Consider the following 20,183-nt stretch of genomic DNA (forward strand, 5'->3'; position numbering starts at 1 on the left):
TCCAAATCCATCCCAGCAACACTTAAAAATATTGCACAAGATTCAAGATTTTGTATATGATTGAAGATCTTTAAAATAAACAGGCAACATTCACAGGGTTAGCAGAATGGAATGAAATGGCAACCGGTACTTTTCAAAATGTTTTCGTTGATGTTTGGTATGATGTGACAAGATGAGGGGCAGCACAGTGGCACAGTGGTTAGCACTGTTGCCTCACCGCCAGGGACCCGGGCTCGATTCCAGCCTTGGGTAACTGTGTGGAGTTTGCACTTTCTCCCCTTGTCTTTATGGGCTACCTCCGGGAGTCCAAGGGTTAAGTGTTGTTATGGGGTTCCGGGGATGGGGCGGGAGAGTGGGTCTGGGTGTGGTGCTCTTTCGGAGGTTCAGTGCAGACATGATGGGCCGAATAGCGTCCTCCTGCACTGTAGGGATTCTATGAATGTAAGAATCTTACTGTTAGGGATTCTCTTTCAAAATCCTATTGTAACAAAAAGAATATGGTTGTTGTTAACATCATTTATTTTGTTCTGTGTTTGAGAATCTCAGAACCCTTGGTATGTCAGAGGGCTATAATCAGGTCCCACTGTGTGCAGGCTTGCTGCACATAGCTATTATAAAGCTCTCACTGTGTTGGCTGTTTTACAGGCCAATGTTGTTGGAAGGCTATGTGATGAATGCTCGACGGGTTCCTTCAATTTGGATGATTCCAATGTGGATGGTTGCCTGAAATGTTTCTGCATGGGGATCAGCAAAGAGTGTGCCAGTTCCTCTTGGCACCGAGACCAGGTTAGTCTGCGAGCAGCAATGTCTTTGGACATTTGTGGGGGAGCTATCTGGAAGCATACCTTTGTAATGTGGGTTCCAGGCTTTTCGTGGAGCGGTTGATTTTTAGATTTTTTTTAAAAACCCGATTTACTGGTTGCATTTTTCAACTTGGCGGAGAATAGGTGCGGGGGATTTACAGAGGGGAAAACTGGGCATCCCTTCGTCAGGTTCAATATCCTCTGCTCGGGGAATGTTACCTCATTTTGTTGCAGGAAGCCAAGTTAAATGAGCAATTTGTACCAAAGCTCTTCCGACATTGGAATATGTGTGCTGCAGATGAGAGAATCAAGCTCGGATTTGGCACAACTTTCGCCTTTGCAGAATCTCACGTGTTCCATGGATTTTCTTTTGGCATTTCAATTTTTAAAAAAAAAAAAAGCTTATCCATGCTGGAACTTCGCAACAAAGTTTAACTCTTCAGCAACTCCTTTGATAATTGGGGTGATTTATGAGGAAGGTCCCAATATTTTTTGTTGCCCAATTCTGCAAGTGACAATCTGGAGCTGGCTGGATTTGGAAGATTAAATTTCTGTTGAGGGAATGTGGAGCTGGATTTGAGAGCTCTTCCAGTGGGATAGCGTGACTGTGCGCAGAAACAGAGTTGTATAAACTGAAGGATTTTGTTTAAAAATGTATTATTTTGGGCTTGCACAAGATGGATGTGAGCTATCTACAATAGTAACACAGCAATAACCATCTATTCTAATTTGTTAGTATTGTAATATTTATATTGTTTTAAATATGATGTGAAATTTATTGCAATGGATAGTAAGTAGGCTGAAATCTTAAAAATGGCTGCCCAGAGGAGGGAGGACAGAGACTATTGTTGCCATCCTAATATGTTAATGTTTGAGTTGAACCAAGTAGAAATAAATTGACTGTTGAGATTTGCTGACAGTTCCTCATTGTTCCTGAATCAAATTGTGCTGTGTGCTCTTTGCAAGGTCCAAGCTCTTTATGATGAGCGGGAGAGGAATCTCTACATGTTGACAAATATGGCGCACACCCAGAGGATCACTGAAGGAGTTCAAATCAGTGGCTTGAGTGAACTGACTTTTGCGAACTTTGACACAATCCCACGGGATATCTACTACTGGGTGCTACCTGAAAGGTTTAAAGGCGATAAGGTAAACGGAGATCTGTCTGATTTGGGTTGACATCGCAAATGACAATATCGAGGCAAAACAAAAGATGTGGTTTCACCCAGTTTGCGAATTACTGTTTTGAGGCACTTGTGACTTTACTCCATATTTCCACCTCTGTTTTCCATATTAATTTGTTTTGAACTGTCAAAGAAGTAAGGGAGTTTACTGCCCACCAGCTTTTTTTGGATGCTATTCAATTTTCTGCTGCTCGGTTCAGTCACTCTCAAACTGCTTTTTGAACTTCCTGTTCATACTCACTCTATCAACTTGAGCTCTTTGCTGATGCTTTCTTTCAAAAGAATTGAGGTGAATTTTCCAGAACAAGATCTACACAAACCGAGGGGCGGGTGGTGGGAGTTTAGAGAATGCATGAATCTACGAGGACCAAACACAGTGACAAATTGTGTGGGGTGAGAGCTTGGTGTTTCCAACATTTGACCAGTGACTTTGTATAGAGACATTGAACTGTGATCAAAAAGCGAGGAGCATTGTCTTCTGCGGGAGGTCATTCAGTAGTTTCCTCATGAAATTCTGTTGCATGAAGATAATTGTGCAAGTATTTAAGTGTTTAATTTAATTTATTCTAAGGATAGAACAATGTTTATTCAGTTTCAGTCTCAGTTCTGTCGACACCTGGTTGCCAGAGATGCTGTCTGTACCGATTCTGTTCAGTGCATGATCTAATATGGGTTGGCTATGTCTTAATTTGATACTATTAATTGCTTCCTCCCCCTATTAATTTTTACAGGTTACTTCTTATGGAGGTGAATTACGTTACACTATCCTGCATAATGTCTCCCCTGGCTCCTCACCAATCACTGGGATGCCTGATGTTATTCTACAAGGCAACAACATCTTCCTGGAGCACTACACAGCTAAGAGGCCACAACCTGGCATTCCCTCAACTTTCTCTGTTACTTTTAAAGAAGTAGGTTATTGTATTTCTTTAACTTGTTGCAAGTGTATTTGAAATATGGAGTGAATGCTTGAGTGGAGAAGAGAGTCCTTTGCTGATTAGATTCTTAGATATGGATCATCCATCCACAAATGGGTTATGCAAGACCTTTGTGTTCAGTTAAAAGGCAACCTAATATGTGTATCTAATGCCCTGTTGAGCTGAGACTGGATTGGCTTATTCAGGGACAAGATCATCAGTTTTGAGGTAATCTTCCACTGCGCAGTTTATTTGCGATATCTGCAATTGCTATTCAGTGATGCCAAGGGGCCTATTAATTCCATGTGTGGCACCCAACGGGATGAGGTAAGAGGCCTACACCGTACATTGCTGAATGTGGGCAGGAACTGCCGGACGGGAGCGGAGATCTCCAACCCATAATGCAGTTGGTGCAGTTGACAAAAACAGTGGGTGTGTTCAGTAGCCAGTGCAATTGGGTGCAGGGGGAAGTTAACACACAGGTCATTCAAGCGGTTATTGACTAGGCACATGAAGCACACCAGAATGACAGGGAGTGGGATAGCTTGATCTTGGTTTCGGACAAGGCTCGGCATAACATCGAGGGCCGAAGGGCCTGTTCTGTGCTGTAACGTTCTATGTTCTATTGGGGTTTATGCTGGGACTAAAGGTAAAGTTGCCATAGTCCCAGATGACCGTAGGCTGTTTTCCCCTTTGAGGGGGACAACTGACTGGTGGTGATTTAACATGATGGTCACCACACCTCAGGCGAAGGGCAAGGTTGAGAATGCGGCGCCTTCATGGATAACCTCAGTTGGTACGGGAATTGAACCCGCTGTGCTGGCCTCGCTCTGCATCACAAACCAGCTGTCCAGCCAACTGAGCTAAACCAGCCCCGGGGAGAGGGAGGTTAACACTCAGGCCAATGGGGTTTATGCTGGGAGTTGGGGGAGGGGTGTGTGGGGAAGGTTAGTACTCATGATTAGGGTGTAGCTGTTAAATTGGGTTGTGGTGAGACTGACATCTTGCTGCCCGCCATTTTGCTTGGATGGGTTTGTCTAGTTTACTTAGTCTCACCGCCAGATGGATAATCACTCAATAGTCGAATGGAAAATGCAAGATAGTTCATTTCTTTGTGTGCCCTTGCTCCCAGTGTAGCTTCTCAGAGTCGACTGTAGAACAGCTCCAATCTCCCCACCACAAATTATGAGCCTTGTTAGAATTACATGGGATGTAAGAACTATAGAGGGAATCATGTAAAGGCTTGGAAGGAATAATGAAGTGGATGAGGATCCCCATTATCGTGATTTAGCTGCATTCTTTGATATTTGCAAATTATTTTGTTGAACTTGTGAACTAAGTAAGATCATACTTCCTATTTGTATCGTTTTTCAATGATTCACAAGTGGCCTTTTTTTTTCTAGTCGGCATGGCGACGGGCAGATGGCCTGCCTTCCACCAGAGAACATCTCCTGATGGCTTTGGCCAGTATTAATGTTTTCATGATCCGAGCAAGTTATACGGAAGGGACGACTGAAAGCAGGTTAAGTATCGACAGATCCTTGGATAAATATTTCTAACTTGAAACAAAAATTGTTTGTGGGAAACCTCTTCAGTATCTTTTCTATGTTATCTTCTGCCAGTGCTACACACTTGGCTCCATGCTTAGCGGCTGGCTAGGTATCTCAGAACAAAATAAAAAGCAAATCTCTGTTGCGTCAATGTAGCACTTGAGTCCATGGTTGATGCCAGCTGATTAATATTGATTTGGGATGCCGGGCATCTCAAAATATAGCAAAAGGCGTCAAGAAAACTTCAAATTTGTAGAAAATGGTTTGTAAATTATCTAGCTGACATATAGATGAACAAGAGGTTTGAGGGGCGGGGTTGGGGAAACAAAGAGTTATTTTTCCTAAAACCAATTCTTAAACAGACCGTGACATTGTGAGTTTTTCTTGTATTTGATCAGTTTATCTGAGCCTGCCTTTTCCCCGAATTTACCAGATCAAGGTCCATGTCAATAGGCCTGTTAGAGCACAAGGATTGTTCTAGCCCCAATACCTCATCATACTATTAAAAGGACATGTCCAAGGGCAGCACGATAACACAGTGGTTAGCACTGCTCCTTTACAGCACCAGGGTCCCAGGTTCGATTCCCGGCTTAGGTCACTGTCTTTGCAGAGTCTGCACATTCTCCCTGTGAATGCATGGGTTTCCTCCGGGTGCTCCAGTTTCCTCCCACAAGGCCCGAAAGACGTGCTGTTAGGTATTTGGACATTCTGAATTCTACCTCATCATACTATTAAAAGGACATGCCCAAGGGCGGCAGGGTAGCACAGTGGTTAGCACTGTTGCTTTACAGTGCCAGGATCTCATGTTTGATTCCTGGCTTGGGTCACTGTCTGTGCGGAGTCTGCATGTTCTCCCTGTGTCTGCGTGGGTTTTCTCTGGGTGCTCCGGTATCCTCCCACAGTCCAAAGATGTGCAGGTTAGGTGGAGTACCATGCTAAATTGCCCTTAGGTTAGATGGGGTTGCTGGGTTACGGGGATAGGGTGGAGGTGTGGGCTTAAGTAGGGTGCTCTTTCCAAAAGCTGGTGCAGACTCAATGGGCCGAATGGCCTCCTTCTGCACTGTAAATTCTATGATTCTAAATGTACATTGCGTTGTCCCATCAGTTTTCAAAAATTATTACAGATCCTCGATATTAGAGGAAAAAAATCTCTCTAGATTGGAGACACATTTGGATAGAAATTCTGTCTGTATGTAACAGCAAATCAGGGACAAGAAACCAACCGTTTTCAGGAGGACAGCAATGTTTGGAGATTAATGCTGCTGTTCTTTTTTCAGAATATCCCAGATCCATATGGATGTAGCGGTCCCAAATCCTACTGGGCAGAAACAGGCAGTTGAGGTGGAGGAATGTATTTGCCCGGAAGGTTACAAAGGATCATCATGTCAGGTAAAAGAAAGGAAAAACTTGCATTGACTCAGCACCTACGATGGTCTCTGGACATCCAAAAGTGCTCCCTGGTCAAATTGGGAAAACTTGCATCTTGACTCAAAACCAAGAGGCCAAAATTCTGAATATATTTGCATGTTACCATCTCTGTCTAACTAGTTCTCACCCACAGCAATTTGAAAACACTGAACGTTTTAATCTAGTCAATGTTGTTTGAATTTTTTCAAGAAAGGTGGTTGCAATAATTTTAATGTTTTAAAAAATGATGGATTCACAGCTTATTTTTGAAACAAACTCTTGCAAAATTCCTTTCGTGCAGGAATGTGCCTTTGGCTACACACGCACAGCGACTGGATTGTACCTGGGAATGTGTGAGCGCTGTGACTGTAACGGACACTCCGACTGCGATGGAGACACTGGGAAATGCCTGGTATGAATAAATCCACAAAATGCTTCTTCAATTCCAAATACTGATTGATATGTTCTGTAACATTTTCCAGCTTTGTTAATAACGTCGGGAAATGATATTTGCTTTTGGACTTCGGGGTTGGTCTTTTGATTCCTCCGTTTCTTTGCGCTTGTTATGATTCATGTCATTTCCATGGCATAATCTGCATATACTACTGATAACTTGCCAACTCAGCAGTTTGGAGACTTTTCCCCAGTCAGAATGTTGGACATTGTCTTTGTGTGACAGAATGAGATTCACAGTGTCTCACCAAACCCTGCAAACCGCACTTGCCGAGTTTCTATCTTCACTTTGGGTCAGTTAATTTTAATAAAATGGCAAATTGCTGCAATGTTAAAGCCTATTATAAAATATAATATGGGTGGCACAGTGGTTAACACTGCTGCCTCACAGCGCCAGGGACCCAGGTTCAGTTCCAACCTTGGGTGACTGTCGAATTTGCACTTCCTCCCCATGTCTGCGTCGGTATCCTCCAGGTATTCCGGTTTCCGATGTGCAGGCTAGGTGGATTGCCCATGATAAATTGTCCCTTAGCGTCCAAAGGTTAGGTGCGTTCATGGAGTTACAGCGATAGGGTGGGGGAGTAGGCCTAGGTAGGTGCTCTTTCAGATGATCAGTGTAGACTCGGCAGAGCTGAATGGCCTCCTTCTGCAATGGAGACATTCTATGATTCTCTGAAAATTGGAGAGTGCTGTGAATTAATAAGTACTCCCTTGGGCTTCCTTGTCAATGCTGTTGTTTAATGGAGAGTCCACTGTCGATCAAAGTCAATGGGCTGGATTCTCCGCCGGCGGGATGCTCCGTTTTGCCGGCAGCCCGGGGGTTTCCTGACGGCGTGGGGCTGTCCCACAATGGGAAACCCCATTGACCGGCTGGCATAATGGAGCATCCCGCCGGCGGGGTGAACCTGAAATGTGACACGGTGGGGCGGCGAATCCAGCCCAATGAAGCAGTTTTGAAGAGTGAATAAGTACCACAATCAATACTGTAGCCACATAAAATTTTCACTTTTGGTCTGCTAACATATAATGCATGTGTGATTACATCTTTGGATCTGCTGTTGATCAACATTATACTTCAACGTTAGAGAAATTTAGCATCCTATTTTAAATAGGTTTCAAATACAGTTGTTTCCGCGATGCAAGATCTTTTGCCCTCGTCTCTCACAAATAGCTTTGTACCGAGGGAGAGTGCATATTAAAATTGTGTGGAAATCTGTGTTAACGTGTTCAATGTTGGGAATGCTGTCTGAATTATCAGGTTTTTGTTTTTTTGTTGCCTTTTATCAGTTTACAATCTTACCCAGATATTAGCGGCTATGATTTGAAGTTTCTTTGGCTTGTTGTGTGAATACAGGGATGCCAGCACAACACTGAGGGCCTTCGATGTGAACAGTGTGGGTCAGGTTTCTATGGGGATGCCAAAGGTGGAACATCAAATGACTGTCGACCTTGTCCTTGTCCAGCAACCACTCCCTCAACTCAGTGAGTTTCCTTTTCTTAAAAAAGAAATACGATTTATTTATAATATAGAAAGAGTGCCATGAAATAAAAAAAACAGTTTGGTAGATTTTCCTTTTCTTTCAGAGCTCTTGTTTAATGGAAAATCTGCTGTTGATTAATGTCAATGAAACAATTTGAAATAATGAACAAGTAAAATAAATAATAAAATAATAAATAATGAACAAGTAGTATAATAATGTAATACTTAACCTCCATAAGCATTTACAAATCACTAACTATGCTAATTGGGAAACTGCTTAAAACCCTTGTCTCCTTTGAGATTGGAACCTTGTATTGCTTGTAGGAGCATGTGGCATACCCTTGCTTTCAGACTAAATAAGTCCTATTCTGATACTGCAGCTCAATCCTTTACTGTCCCATTGCTGATAGCTGTTCCGCACCTACACCTCAAGCTGCTCCGCACTTACACCTCAAGCTGCTCCATATAGCTGTCGATCCTTTTACTTTCCCCAGAAGTGGGAGCGATTTGTATTATGTTGAAGATGATTATTAGCACTAAATGTTCTGCTTCCACCTCTCTTCCCCCCACTCTTCTCCCCCCCCCCCAAACCACAAAGATATGGCAACTTGCTACACTTTCCAGTGTTTTAGCTGATTGACTTGTCAGCATAATGTTTGATAAATAAGAAAAAGATGAGGATAATTGCAACACCGAGAGGGAGTGAAATTATAAGCCTTCTCCTAGAAGAAACTTGTGTTAACTGGATCCATGCTAGTTGAAGTTAAAACACAGCGCTCACTTTCCTGGAGGGAACTTATTGATTTAGTTCACAGTCCATGCTAGTCCAACAAACCAGTGTCCCATTTGTTTCTTTTCCCATACCCAGTGGCGCACAAGGCAGAGTGTTATTTGTTCCCATAGCAATTTTCTTCCTGGAGAAGGTCACTAGCCTGTCACCAGAGGCTTATAGCTTAAGGCAGTGTCACTACACATCAAACATGGCTGAGCAGGAGTCTCCCCACTCTTAGTGTCCGTTATTGGCCTGTTGGAAGGATTTTACAGGTTGATACTCAACTTGTTGGCTGCGTTGCGGATGCACCTTCCTTAGCCATCAAGTCTGGGGATGGCGCTCAAACCCGGAGCTTCTGGCTTGGAGGCGGGGACCCAATACGCTATGAGATCCCCATCTCTATTTATTGGTGTACAAATATCCATCACCTTGTTTAACAATGTTTGATTGCCCTTAGACCATAACAATATAATTGCTGAGGTGTTGACAACCTGGCAGAGGTTTTTAAGATAATGAAAGGTAGGCATAGAGAGAATGTTTCCAGATTTCAGGAAATATTTATTTTCCCAGAGAGTGATTGGAATGCAGAATTCATTACTCATATGGAGTAGATGGAGTGAATAGCATCAATGTGTTTAAGGAGAAGCTCAGTAAACACATGAGCTTGAAAGGAATAGAAGGAGACTCTGATAGTGTTAGGTGAAGGGGAGTGGGAGGAGGCTTGCATGAAACCTAAAACATCAGCATTGGCAGGTTGCATTGGCAGGTTGAACCAAACGGCCCATTTCTGTGTTGTACACTTGATGTAACAACTGAGGAGAGATCTCCAGTTGTACAAAACATTTTGCCGTGTACTCTGAGCAAGAGTGAAAGACTGTTGGAAACGTAAATATAAAATTGTCCATGAAGCAGTCAGTGCGTTACCGTGTGATTTCTTATTTTTTCCCTCCCTGCCTAAAAAACAAAATTCTGATATTCTGTGATAACCTGGTGCAGTTAGGGGCTGGTTTAGCACAAGGCTAAAGAGCTGGCTTTTAAAGCAGACCAAGGCAGACCAGCAGCATGGTTCAATTCCCGTACCAGCCTCCCCGAACAGGCGCCGGAATGTGGCAACTAGGGGCTGTTCACAGTAACTTCATTTGAAGCCTACTTGTGACAATAAGCGATTTTCATTTCAGTTTTACTAATACCACTGAAAATTGGTTTAAAATAAGCAGTTTTAGGTGTCTGTGTGAAAAAATGGGCCCTTCTCTAAACACCGATCAATTAAGTTCGAGAGGAGATCCTGCAAAATGTCGTTCATTTTCCATATCATGGAAGCTTCCTCTCACTGTAGACAAAGGTAGACAGTTAAATGAATTATCGTCTTCAGTATGCCAGTTCAACCAACTGAGGAGAGACAGTATTTGAGGACCAAATCTTAGTCTGAACCCCAAGACTACGGTCATGGTTTACCGGGCACCAGAGATCACTGTGCACTTATGTTTAGGAGATTTAGGCAACCCATGGCAGGCATCTTAAAGCACTGGAGAAGTACCACCTAAGGTGCCCTCGCAATATCCTCCACATCCAGTGGCAAGAAATGTCTAATAGCAGCATCCTCGCCCAAGCCAACCTGCCCAGCATCAAAGCACCAATCACTCAAAGCCAGTGCTACTGGGCAAACGTGTCGGTCATGTACTTAACACCAGACTCCCAAAGCAACTGCTCTACACAGAACTTGGGTCAGAGCAGCAGACTCCCAGGACAGCAGAACCACCTTCGAGATGTTCTCAAAGCCTCCCTGAAGAGGTCAGACATCTCTGCCGACTCATAGGGGTCCCCAGCAAGTCACTGACCAAAACGGAGAAGGTTCATTTGTGAAGACATCGAGAGATTTCATCAGGGGCATGTAGTGAAAGGTGGAGCTATTGGAGAGAGCACACAAACTTCCAAACAAACACCTCTTTCCGGCCTTTCAAGGACTGCCTACATGTCACCTACATTGGATTTATCAGCCATCTCGAAGCCCATTGAACTGGAGTGAAAGCAAGTCAGATTCAGGTCTGAGGGACTGTCTACGATAAGAGGGTAGCCTTACAACAAATCACTGAAAATGATCAATGTTAACAATCTCATCGAATGGCTGCAAAATGGACTAATTGGGGAAAATGTACCATTCGGATTAATTCAATCTGGGGGCATGGTCAGTTTTTGGATGGGGCCAGTTTCTCCACAGCAGAAGTTGGATTTGTGCTGGACTTCAGTTGTACTTACACAATTCCTCAATCTTGTGTGCTGGCTTGGCTGATTTTGGGCAAGTTGCACAGTGCTATCCAACGGAAACTCTACTCCCACCATCTTCAAAGAATAGGAAAGAAGTGATGAACAGTGTCCAATGAAGAGTTTGGAGGAGATCGAATGACAATGATTTTACTGTTTCACTGCAGGCAACCGTGAGCATGTTGGCCATAGAGTGTAAAAGAATGGACACGATTGGATGGAGAAGAAATAATGGGAGGGAAGGGAGAATTGTGGGGAACTACCGTGTTGATGAAGTGTGATGAGTCACTGATTCCATGAGAAACCAGTGGGCTTGACAGGAAACTAGATAGCTTTGCATGTTTAATGGCATGCATTCAAGGTAGCCTATTTAGAAATGCACTTTCTGAAAGGCTTGGAGGTGTCCAAGGCAATGGTAGGTGAGTAACCCAAGTTCCAGAGGAGTGTTTATCAGCTCGAGATTCAGGTAGAGATCAAGAATTAATAGAAGTTTTTACAAATTTATACCTGAGCGTGCAGCATTGCAGCCATAGGTCAAAGAACTTCCTGAAGATTCAAAAGACAGTCCATTCTTTGTGCTTTGACAGGTTCCAATATTGTCTTTATACACATTATTCATGTATGTGCATGTTTCAGTCATCGATCCCCTTTTTCTGAACTGTGTTCAGAGCCTCCATGAGTGGACTCAATTGTGTAGTAGTTTGTGAGTAACCTATCTAACCCACTCATCAAGCCGCTGAGCAAAATTTCCAGCCAGATCGTTGCAAAAGGCAGGTCATTTTCCACGTTGATTGTAACAACTTCCAGCGAGACGGACACGTTGGGTCAAACATCAGTAAAAGAAAAACAAAACAAAAAACGGTTTGAATTTTATGTTAAAATGTTTCAAATACTTTTCACTTGTGTCCTGGTCCCTTAGCCTGTACAGCCGTTGTGAAAATTTTACTCCAAAATCTTGAAGAAGCTTACATCCTTTTATATGGTTTTGTTTTCCACTCAGGTTCTCTCCAACCTGTTTCCAGGACACAGACGGTCAACCGACTTGTGATCGTTGCCCTAGTGGTTATGAAGGCAGAAACTGCGAAAGGTATTGCCCGCCAAGACCCTCCTATGTCTTGGTTTTTTAACACTATTTTTACTGTTCATTGCTATCTTTTCCTAAGTGGGTATTCCAGGTAATTAGCCCAAGGACCCACATATTTAATCTAGAATGTGGAGCTGCTTCAAATGTGGTGTCAATTCCAAGAACCAGCATCTCATTCAGATGTACTGACCCCTTCACCGGTTTGTGTGTACCAAGCTCTGTATCTCATTTACATTCATGTTGTTTGCTAAATGCCAAAAGTGAAGTGCCCAGAACTCGACCAACGCATTCAAATTCAGTTACCATCCAGGGAACTTTTGTTTAGTCCTGACTATTGTCGAACTCCGGTGAAAGGGTTCAATTTAACCAAGTCCGTATAACGTGAATCCCTGAATTTAACAGCAAGGTCTTTGTACTTTGACTCGTAATTCTCTGACTAAAAGAACCTCGCTGTTGCTAATAAATCGGGGATTCGATTTTAAAAGGGACGGTCTGGTTTTTTAAAAAAGATTTTCAATTGAAATCTGCTTTCTTTGTTCTGTGTGTCAACTTGAAGATGATAACATGTCTTCTCAAAGAGTTGAAGTAGTATTGAGTCAGCTTGTCCTGTATCGAACCGGACTTGCAATCCAGCCCAGTTAGAGAAGGGGTGGAGATCCCTTTTATCTGATCTCATGGAGCCCCAGTGAGAATGAGCTTGGCTCATCTCAATTATGGTGGGAATGGGCATTTTAAAGTTGAGCTGACAAATCCTCTTTGTTCAGTGTGCCACTGTTTCTGCTGTTAACTCCCTACAAAGAAAGCAGTATAACATTGAAAATCCTTCTGTATCAGGAATATGACACTGTTGAAAGCAGACAATTCACTTGTAGCTTCTCCCAAACTCTATACAGTAGATTGAGCATGCAGGAGTATACCTTAATGGATGGAAAAATCCAGCCTCATCAACTGTAGTAAAATGAGCAGAAAGATGCTGTGTGGTTCGCTCGAGACAATAAACCTGTCATACAAAATGTCATTTAAATATCAGTAGGAAGATGGTACTGCTCTTCGATTATACTGTAAATGGCATTGAGCTGAAATGTATGATCACTGGTTTTTAATGGGGTGTAATTGAGAGTAATCTGTTATACAACAGTATATCCATAGAGCCAAATAGGATCTTCTGCATGCTATATGTGGAGAGTCTGGAGAGAAGAAAGTTTAAATAATCATTACTAGACTGATAGTCGGTAACTACCTCACTCCTTGGGGCAGAAGCTGGAAGGGCAGAATGACAGGCTGTTGAGATAACGTTAACAGCCATTAGGATATTCCCTACTGTTATCAGCCATCACCCTTTCACATGTATTGGGTTCGCTGTCAATTTCTTAGGAGACAGGAATTCCTTCTGGCCATAATGGAAGCTAGGCATCTGATCTAGAGCAGATTCCTTGCCAGCCTCTGTTAATGTAGCAGATGACTAGAGCTTCCTTTTGACCAGCAGACCAAGAGTCTGGACTTTCAGCTTCTGTAAAAAAGGGGTTAATAATAATTGCCTATGTTACTTACCGTGGAAAAGCCAAAGGGTTTTGCATGAATTAGTTGGAGTTGGTGCTTTGTGATGTGGGAGCTCGTGTATAGTTGCAGACTGATGGTCTGCAGGTGCTTCTTGGTGGCTTGGACTCTCTTTGTGTGTCTGTACTGAAGGCTTACTGTAGTGATGGTGATTGCTATGCATTTTTGTCTCTTATGGTCCTTTCACAATTGCAAATTTTGTTTCATGGATAGCTTGGTTTGAGACTATTTAAAAGTTTTATTCTTCATACTTGACGCAAACTAGATAGAATTGCAAACAAATGGGTGGAATTTACTGCTCATCCCGCTGCTTGTTTTGCGGCCGCTCGCCATTGACTGCCGGGATCTTTTGGTCTCATTGAATGCCCCCCGTGGCACTGTGAAACCCACGGTGGGGGTGTGCCATTGGCGGGACCGGAAGAACTCACCGGTGTGAATGGCCGGAATCTTCCAGCCAACAAACCTATTGACCTTTTGTGGGTTCATGAGCTTGATTTCACCTAAAGGCTTGAGCGCCTGTTGGTACATTAGAATGAAGCAATAACACAGCTGCAAAATGTCCAACCTATGAATGGGACATATCTGCTGAATGTCCGATGATATTGTCTTTGTGGTTGGATGTTTCCACAATTCTAAATAGTCTGCTCTAATCCCAAAGCCTGCTTCAATCTCACAGTTCAGTTATTGCTAATAATTTCTCCCGCGCTTATTTATCCTAGCTTTGTAAATTACCGCCCCCCACTGAGAATCATTGACACACAGTATGCAAATTGCCAGGTGTATCCCACAATCCCATTAAATGAAAGCTTGCGAGTTTGGAAGAGCTCCTGTTTAACCTGCTCATTTCTGATCAGACAGTTTTACTGGCATCGGAAAGAGTTCGGTGTGTGATTAACCCACAGGGTGAACTGGGGCCGACTCCAGCTGTTACTTTCCAGTGAGGAGCTATCATATTCAACATGACAATTAACAGGAATGCTGAGATATTTTCAACAGACTTGTACTTGGGGATTACCAATTTGAATCTTCTGTGAAGTCAATTGGGGCTGTTTTGGAGTTTCTGGCGGCTTCTGAATGAACATGGACAACAAAACTAGTGTGGGCCTATTGGTACTCTGTCCCCCAGAGACGCCATAAAGGATTGCTGGAGTAGGCGGTTGTAGTGTTTGGGGTTCTGAGGTTGGAGTTGTGCTGCAGGGTGGGTAGGTAACTGGTTCAGGAATGCTCAGTACTCACTCTAGTGTCCATGCCAAATTACCTTCCGCAAATCTGACCCCTCATTTTAATAAATGCACTTCTGGAGCCTTTTGGTCAGTTCTTCTGCCCTTTTCTGCTGCAACATTTTTTTCCCTTTCAGGTATTTGTCTCATTTCCTTTAGAAAATAATGAATGAATCTGCTTCCACCAGCTTTTCAGGCTGTGCATTCCAAATCACAATGCTCGCTGCGTTAAAGAAAATGTTTTCCTCGTCCCCTATCTGGTTCTTTTACTAATTATCTCAAATCTGCCTCTTTTGGTTACCGACCCCCCTGCCAGCGGAAACAGTTTCTGCTTATTTACTCTTGTCAAAAACCTTCATTAATTTTCAACACCTCTACCTTCAACTTTCTCTGATCTGAGGAAAACAACCGCAGTTTCTCTTGTTTCTCCCCATTATTCCAGTAAATCTGCTCTTCCCACTCTTTAAGATTTTTGCATTCTTCCTACATTGTGGCGCTCAGAATTCGACACAGTATCTAACTGGAGCCTAACGTGTGATTTATAGAGGTTTAGCATAACTTCCTTTTAACAGTCTTTGGATGCTGCCTGCTCTAATCTTCTACCGCACTGTAAAATTGTTTATTTGCAGCTGTGTGATTTTGTAAGTGCCGGAATGGTCTTCCTCCCAGTAGGGTCAAAGCTGCAGTGATGTGGAATTGTCTCAATTTATCTCCCACCCTGAAAGTGAGTTGATGCTGTGAAACTGACAGGTTCCCCATATTAACTAGTGAAGGACTATTAGGTTTCAGCTTTGCCTTGGCAGATTACCATCTAAGAAGACAAGACAGGGCCTTGTGTTAACATCTGGGGCTGGAATTCTGTGGCCATTGGGATTCGCTGTACCTGCCAGCAGCGCACCTCCTGCCTGTAGGTTTCCCGGCGGTGTGGGTTGCCATCAATTGGGAATCCAATTGACAAGTGGCAGGAATAGAGAATCCCGCCGCCAGCGAACGGTGCACCACCGAGAAATACGCAGTGGGGGGACCGGAGAATCCATCTGAAAGATACTGCAGCACCCTCTTAGTGCTGCAATAAAGTGTCAGCCTGGAGTGGAGCTTGAATCCCAAGACCTGCCACTCAATGGAGGGAGTGTGACCACTGAGTTATAATTATCACTTTTACTGTGTACTATGTGGCTGAAAGCTGTGACACCTCATTCGGTAGAGTGAGGAGATGATGGGGCCGATAAATATTAGCACCATACACAAGCAAAATACTGCAGATGCTGGAAGTCTGAAACGAAAACATAAAATGCTCGAAAATCTCAGCAGGTTTGACAGGATCAGTGGAGAAATAAACAGAGTTAATGTTATTTTGGCTGCTCTCCGGAATGAGTGCATATTAGTGGTTGGTACAATGCAGAAACTGAGACTGTAATAAAGCAAATTGTTTTTTAAACAGACATAGGAAAGGTTTGAGGGAATGGCCCTGTTAAAATCGCTCTTTTTGGTAAAAGAACACCTGGAATGTGCTTTATCTTTTTTCTTGGGGTGAACATTTCTTGCCGTCGATAAACCCTAGAGTCAAGTCTTCCCGTTGGGATATTTGGTGATGTCAACTACTGGAAGGGTCCCAGAGAGGCTCCGTTGCAAGCGTCTATTTCCCAATACAGATTGGGTTGGAGGTGTTGAGACTGTTCCTGTGAGGGGTACTTTGAAATTGGACCCTCCCTCAGTGGAGCCAGCTGCAGGGCACTCGCTGTAATGTGTGTCAATGGAGCAGCTCAGCAACAATCGAGCTCCTCCTGTGGATTCTTTAGTCTAGCTCTGGCACTGGGCATGCACTTGGGGTTCTTTTTCTCGCCACCCATTGGTAGTTTCCCACCTTTCCGTAATGATTTATTTGCCCCCTTTGTTGGGCTTGAATAAGGATAATTATTTAAATTGCACTTATTATTACTGATAGAGGGTGGTACGGTGGTGCAGTGATTAGCACTACTGCCTCACGGCGCCGAGGACCCGGGTTCGTTCCCGGCCCCGGGTCGCTGTCCGTTTGGAGTTTGCACATTCTCTCCGTATCTGCATGGGTCTCACCCCCACAACCCAATGATTACTATTAAAGGGAAGTGGTTCTACCAACATTAATTACTGTAAAAATTATTTGCGAAATTGGATGGAGGGTGTTTTCTAATCTCTGCAAAGGTCAAATGATGTGAGAAATAAATTGCACCCCTTGTGACTCATCCTTTTGAATACCTTAGTTATCCTGTCATTACATCCTTTGAATACCCTCAATATCCCATTATTACATCCAGATGTGTTGTTTCTGGTTTGGTTTTACACAGTGCCTGAGGACTTTTTTTTTCAAAGATTTTAACACGGTGTGAAATCAAAAATCACTTTCCAGCTGTCCTGCATCAAGGAAACAATTTGAGTAACTGAACAAAGTCTGACTTGTTTGCACTATAAGCCCACAGAACGGACTCCTTTGTCACTGGTTTAATCCCCAGTACAGCTGATTTCTCCAGTTTGTTGCATTAGCTTCACCTAAATCAACTGGAAAATGGGTATGAAGGCCTCATTTAAAATGCAGCAGGTAATGAGAAGGAATGTCTACAAGACCGTATTTTTTTACAAAAATCTACTGGTCAGCTGAATTGCAAAATCTCACTCTGCATGTTTTACTTTTGTCATTTCCTTGCAGCCGGCCGGCCAATTCCATTGAGATGAGCGATAAACACTCAAATAAGGGCCAGAGTTGCCAAGTTAGTTGCACAAAGCTGATGGTGAACGTTGGGGAGCCTTGGGGCGTTTTCATATCTGAGTACTCTCACTGTCACGTTTGGTGTTTCCTATCTTAAGTCGTGGGGATTGTTTTGGAGTTATCTGTCGACGAATCAATGAAGTTTGATCGGGTTTGCATCCTTTTAAGCGCTGCTTTCTATGTGACTAAGAGCTCAGGTTGCTTTCCAGCTTACGACAGCCTGAGGAATGCAGTCAAATACAGGATGAGAGTTTGCTTTTGGAACGGTAGTAGTTTCTTTTTGAGGATTGCATTGAGATGAGGAGCAGGTGAGAGCAGGTTTTGGTGCAAGGATGATAATTGACCTTCATGTACAGACTAGTCTGGGGCCTTTGCTTTATTCACTGCCTAATCAAGCTCTTCTGTTCTGCTTCCGCTGCTAATTAACCTGTGCACTAACATGGGGGCTACCATGTTGGCTACTTGTTGGTCAGGGCTTTCAAACATGGCGGTTTGTTGCTTAAAGCCTTTCCACACTGACACACAAGTACATGTAAACAAAAGAAAACCTACTTGGCTGAAACATAGCTATTGTTGCGAACAATAGAGTCTTCAGCACGCAGTCTTTGTGCTCAAGTAAAACAGCTCAAAGCAGCCGACCTAAAATGAAACTGATTTTAAACTAACCAACTGGCCATCAGTCTGAGGCCAAATGATCAAATTCTATGTAAATATTTCTTTAAAGAAGGAAAATATGTTTTTGCTTGCTGACCAAGACCTTTTAATCCTTTAAGAAGAAATCTGACAGAATTCTGCAAAGTCTGGATTCCGCCAGTAAAGCTGGAGTCTGAAGAACTGATTCCAGTTGAGTGCCAGAAGATCCTTGAAGGTGACAATGTGACGGAAACTGTCAATCAGACCGGTAACACCACTGATCTAACGACTGGGGTTACAGAAAAGATGGACAATGTTTCCAATGCGGATTCAGTGACTGTGCCAACAGGAGTAACAAAAGTACTGCCAGTGGCCACCACCTCGAAACGAAGGACGTTTAACTTCAGGCACTTGATGAAAACTCATCTCATCGGCTTCAACAGAAGACTGACCATGTTAGAGGACTCGGGTCTGGACCTCAAAGATGGCTTCAAGCATTTGCAAAAAAGGCAAGATAATTTGAGCTTGCAGCTGAAGAACCTCACCCAGATGTTGTTGGCCCAGCCCAAAGATGAGCTGATTTCTGACTTGGAGTGGAAGTACGAAGGAGTCACGGACAAGCTGACCGCTTTGCAAGTCCGGCTGGAGATTCTTATTGATGGCTTTGCAGTTTTGGCAGAAGAGATCTCCGAGATGAAGGAAAGGAGAACTGGACTTACCAACAGTGACCAACCAGATCTCAGTAAAATTACCACCAGCTCTCCTGTGAATCCTTTAACAAAGTACTCCAGGACAAGATCGAAGGTGAAGCCTTCATCTCATGGAAGCAACAACAAAACCTCAAGGTTTGTTTCTAAAAGACCTCCTGTTAAAAAACCCACTCTCACCACCCCGCCACCAGTCAAGAGCAAAACATTTCGCTTTCACCGAAAAGTAGCAGTTACCGTAGCTCCTTTGACAACTGCGCGGACACGTGTGAAATCCACTGGCAAAATCCAGGTTAAGAAGAAATTTAGAGTATCACCTAATAAAAGGCATAAAAATTTAGCTCTGTTTGGTAAAGGCAGAACTGTTGTTAAGCAGATCCCCACAACAGCTATATCAGCTCTAAACGTGAAGCCTGCAACCACACGCGTCTCATCGACCACACTTGCATCGCATTCCAAGGTGACTACGGTCGCTGTAGAGCCGAAGGATTTGACAACTCAGCCAGTTCCTACAGCCGTGCTTAAGAAACCCCCAAAATCACCTTTACAGGTCTCAAGAAAGAAAATGAAACCCAGATACATGGAAACTCTAAATAATGCAACAATTCCAGTTAAAGTTAAGGGTAAAGTAAACTCTGGCAGTAAAACGGTCACAAAGTCTAAAAGTAAAACCAACCCCGTTAAAAATGGAAGTGGACACTCGAAGCATAAACCAAAACCTGGTACAAAAGCTTCGGCACAGTCGCAGGATAAAACAAAACATGCTCGTAAAACAGCCACCGAACATGTTAAGGCAACTGTGAAACCTTTATCTGCAGCAGTACGGAATAGAGGTGGCTTTCCGAGGCATAATATCAAGCAGCCGCCATCAGCTGATCGTAATCGTGCTTCCATCCATAGGAGAGGAAAGACATTCTTTAATTCAGGTGCTACTTCATTGCCCCTACTGACAGCACAGCCTATAATTGCAAGCAAAACAAGCTCGGTGCCAACATTTGTGTCCGCCAGGAAGAAGGTGGAAACTCAGTTGGCGCTTACCACGGCGCAGCCAGTGACTGTGCCGTCACCAAAAAGGGTTGAAAGTCGACCAATACATGGGTCACAGGTTAAAAAATGTGATCATATCGATCCCCCCAGACAGAAACTGGCAGGAGGCAGAAAGAGAAAGACGAAGAAAGCAACTGCTCTCGACATCCTGCAAGTGCTGCGAGGGGGACAGCAGCATTATGTCAACTCAAATGGCAAAAACAAGGAACTTCCGCTCTACATTACACTGGGTCGCCTAGCCATCCCAATAAGAATTATACCAGATTGATGAGTTTCTGTGCTGGCTTTCAGAGTTCAGCTTCTTAATGAAAAATATGTGAAGACAACATCCACCTGGTAGCTCGTTTTGTGCTTGAGAATCTCA

At 43.4% G+C, this 20,183-nt stretch overlaps 1 protein-coding gene across 7 annotated transcripts in view; it reads left to right on the forward strand.

The window, feature by feature from the left end:
- Positions 1-20,183, forward strand: part of hspg2 (heparan sulfate proteoglycan 2) — a 644,821-nt gene that overhangs the window by 304,999 nt on the left and 319,639 nt on the right. For all 7 annotated transcript variants that reach the window (XM_072478556.1, XM_072478557.1, XM_072478558.1 and 4 more), the window contains 8 exons: positions 646-786; positions 1,770-1,952; positions 2,719-2,898; positions 4,308-4,426; positions 5,732-5,843; positions 6,163-6,273; positions 7,669-7,796; positions 11,829-11,915. In XM_072478556.1, the coding sequence (XP_072334657.1) occupies positions 646-786; positions 1,770-1,952; positions 2,719-2,898; positions 4,308-4,426; positions 5,732-5,843; positions 6,163-6,273; positions 7,669-7,796; positions 11,829-11,915 (1,061 nt within the window). The remainder of the gene's footprint in view (positions 1-645; positions 787-1,769; positions 1,953-2,718; positions 2,899-4,307; positions 4,427-5,731; positions 5,844-6,162; positions 6,274-7,668; positions 7,797-11,828; positions 11,916-20,183) is intronic.

This window comes from Scyliorhinus torazame, chromosome 16 (assembly GCF_047496885.1).
Source record: "Scyliorhinus torazame isolate Kashiwa2021f chromosome 16, sScyTor2.1, whole genome shotgun sequence".
In the NCBI taxonomy this organism is placed as follows: Eukaryota; Metazoa; Chordata; class Chondrichthyes; order Carcharhiniformes; family Scyliorhinidae; genus Scyliorhinus; species Scyliorhinus torazame.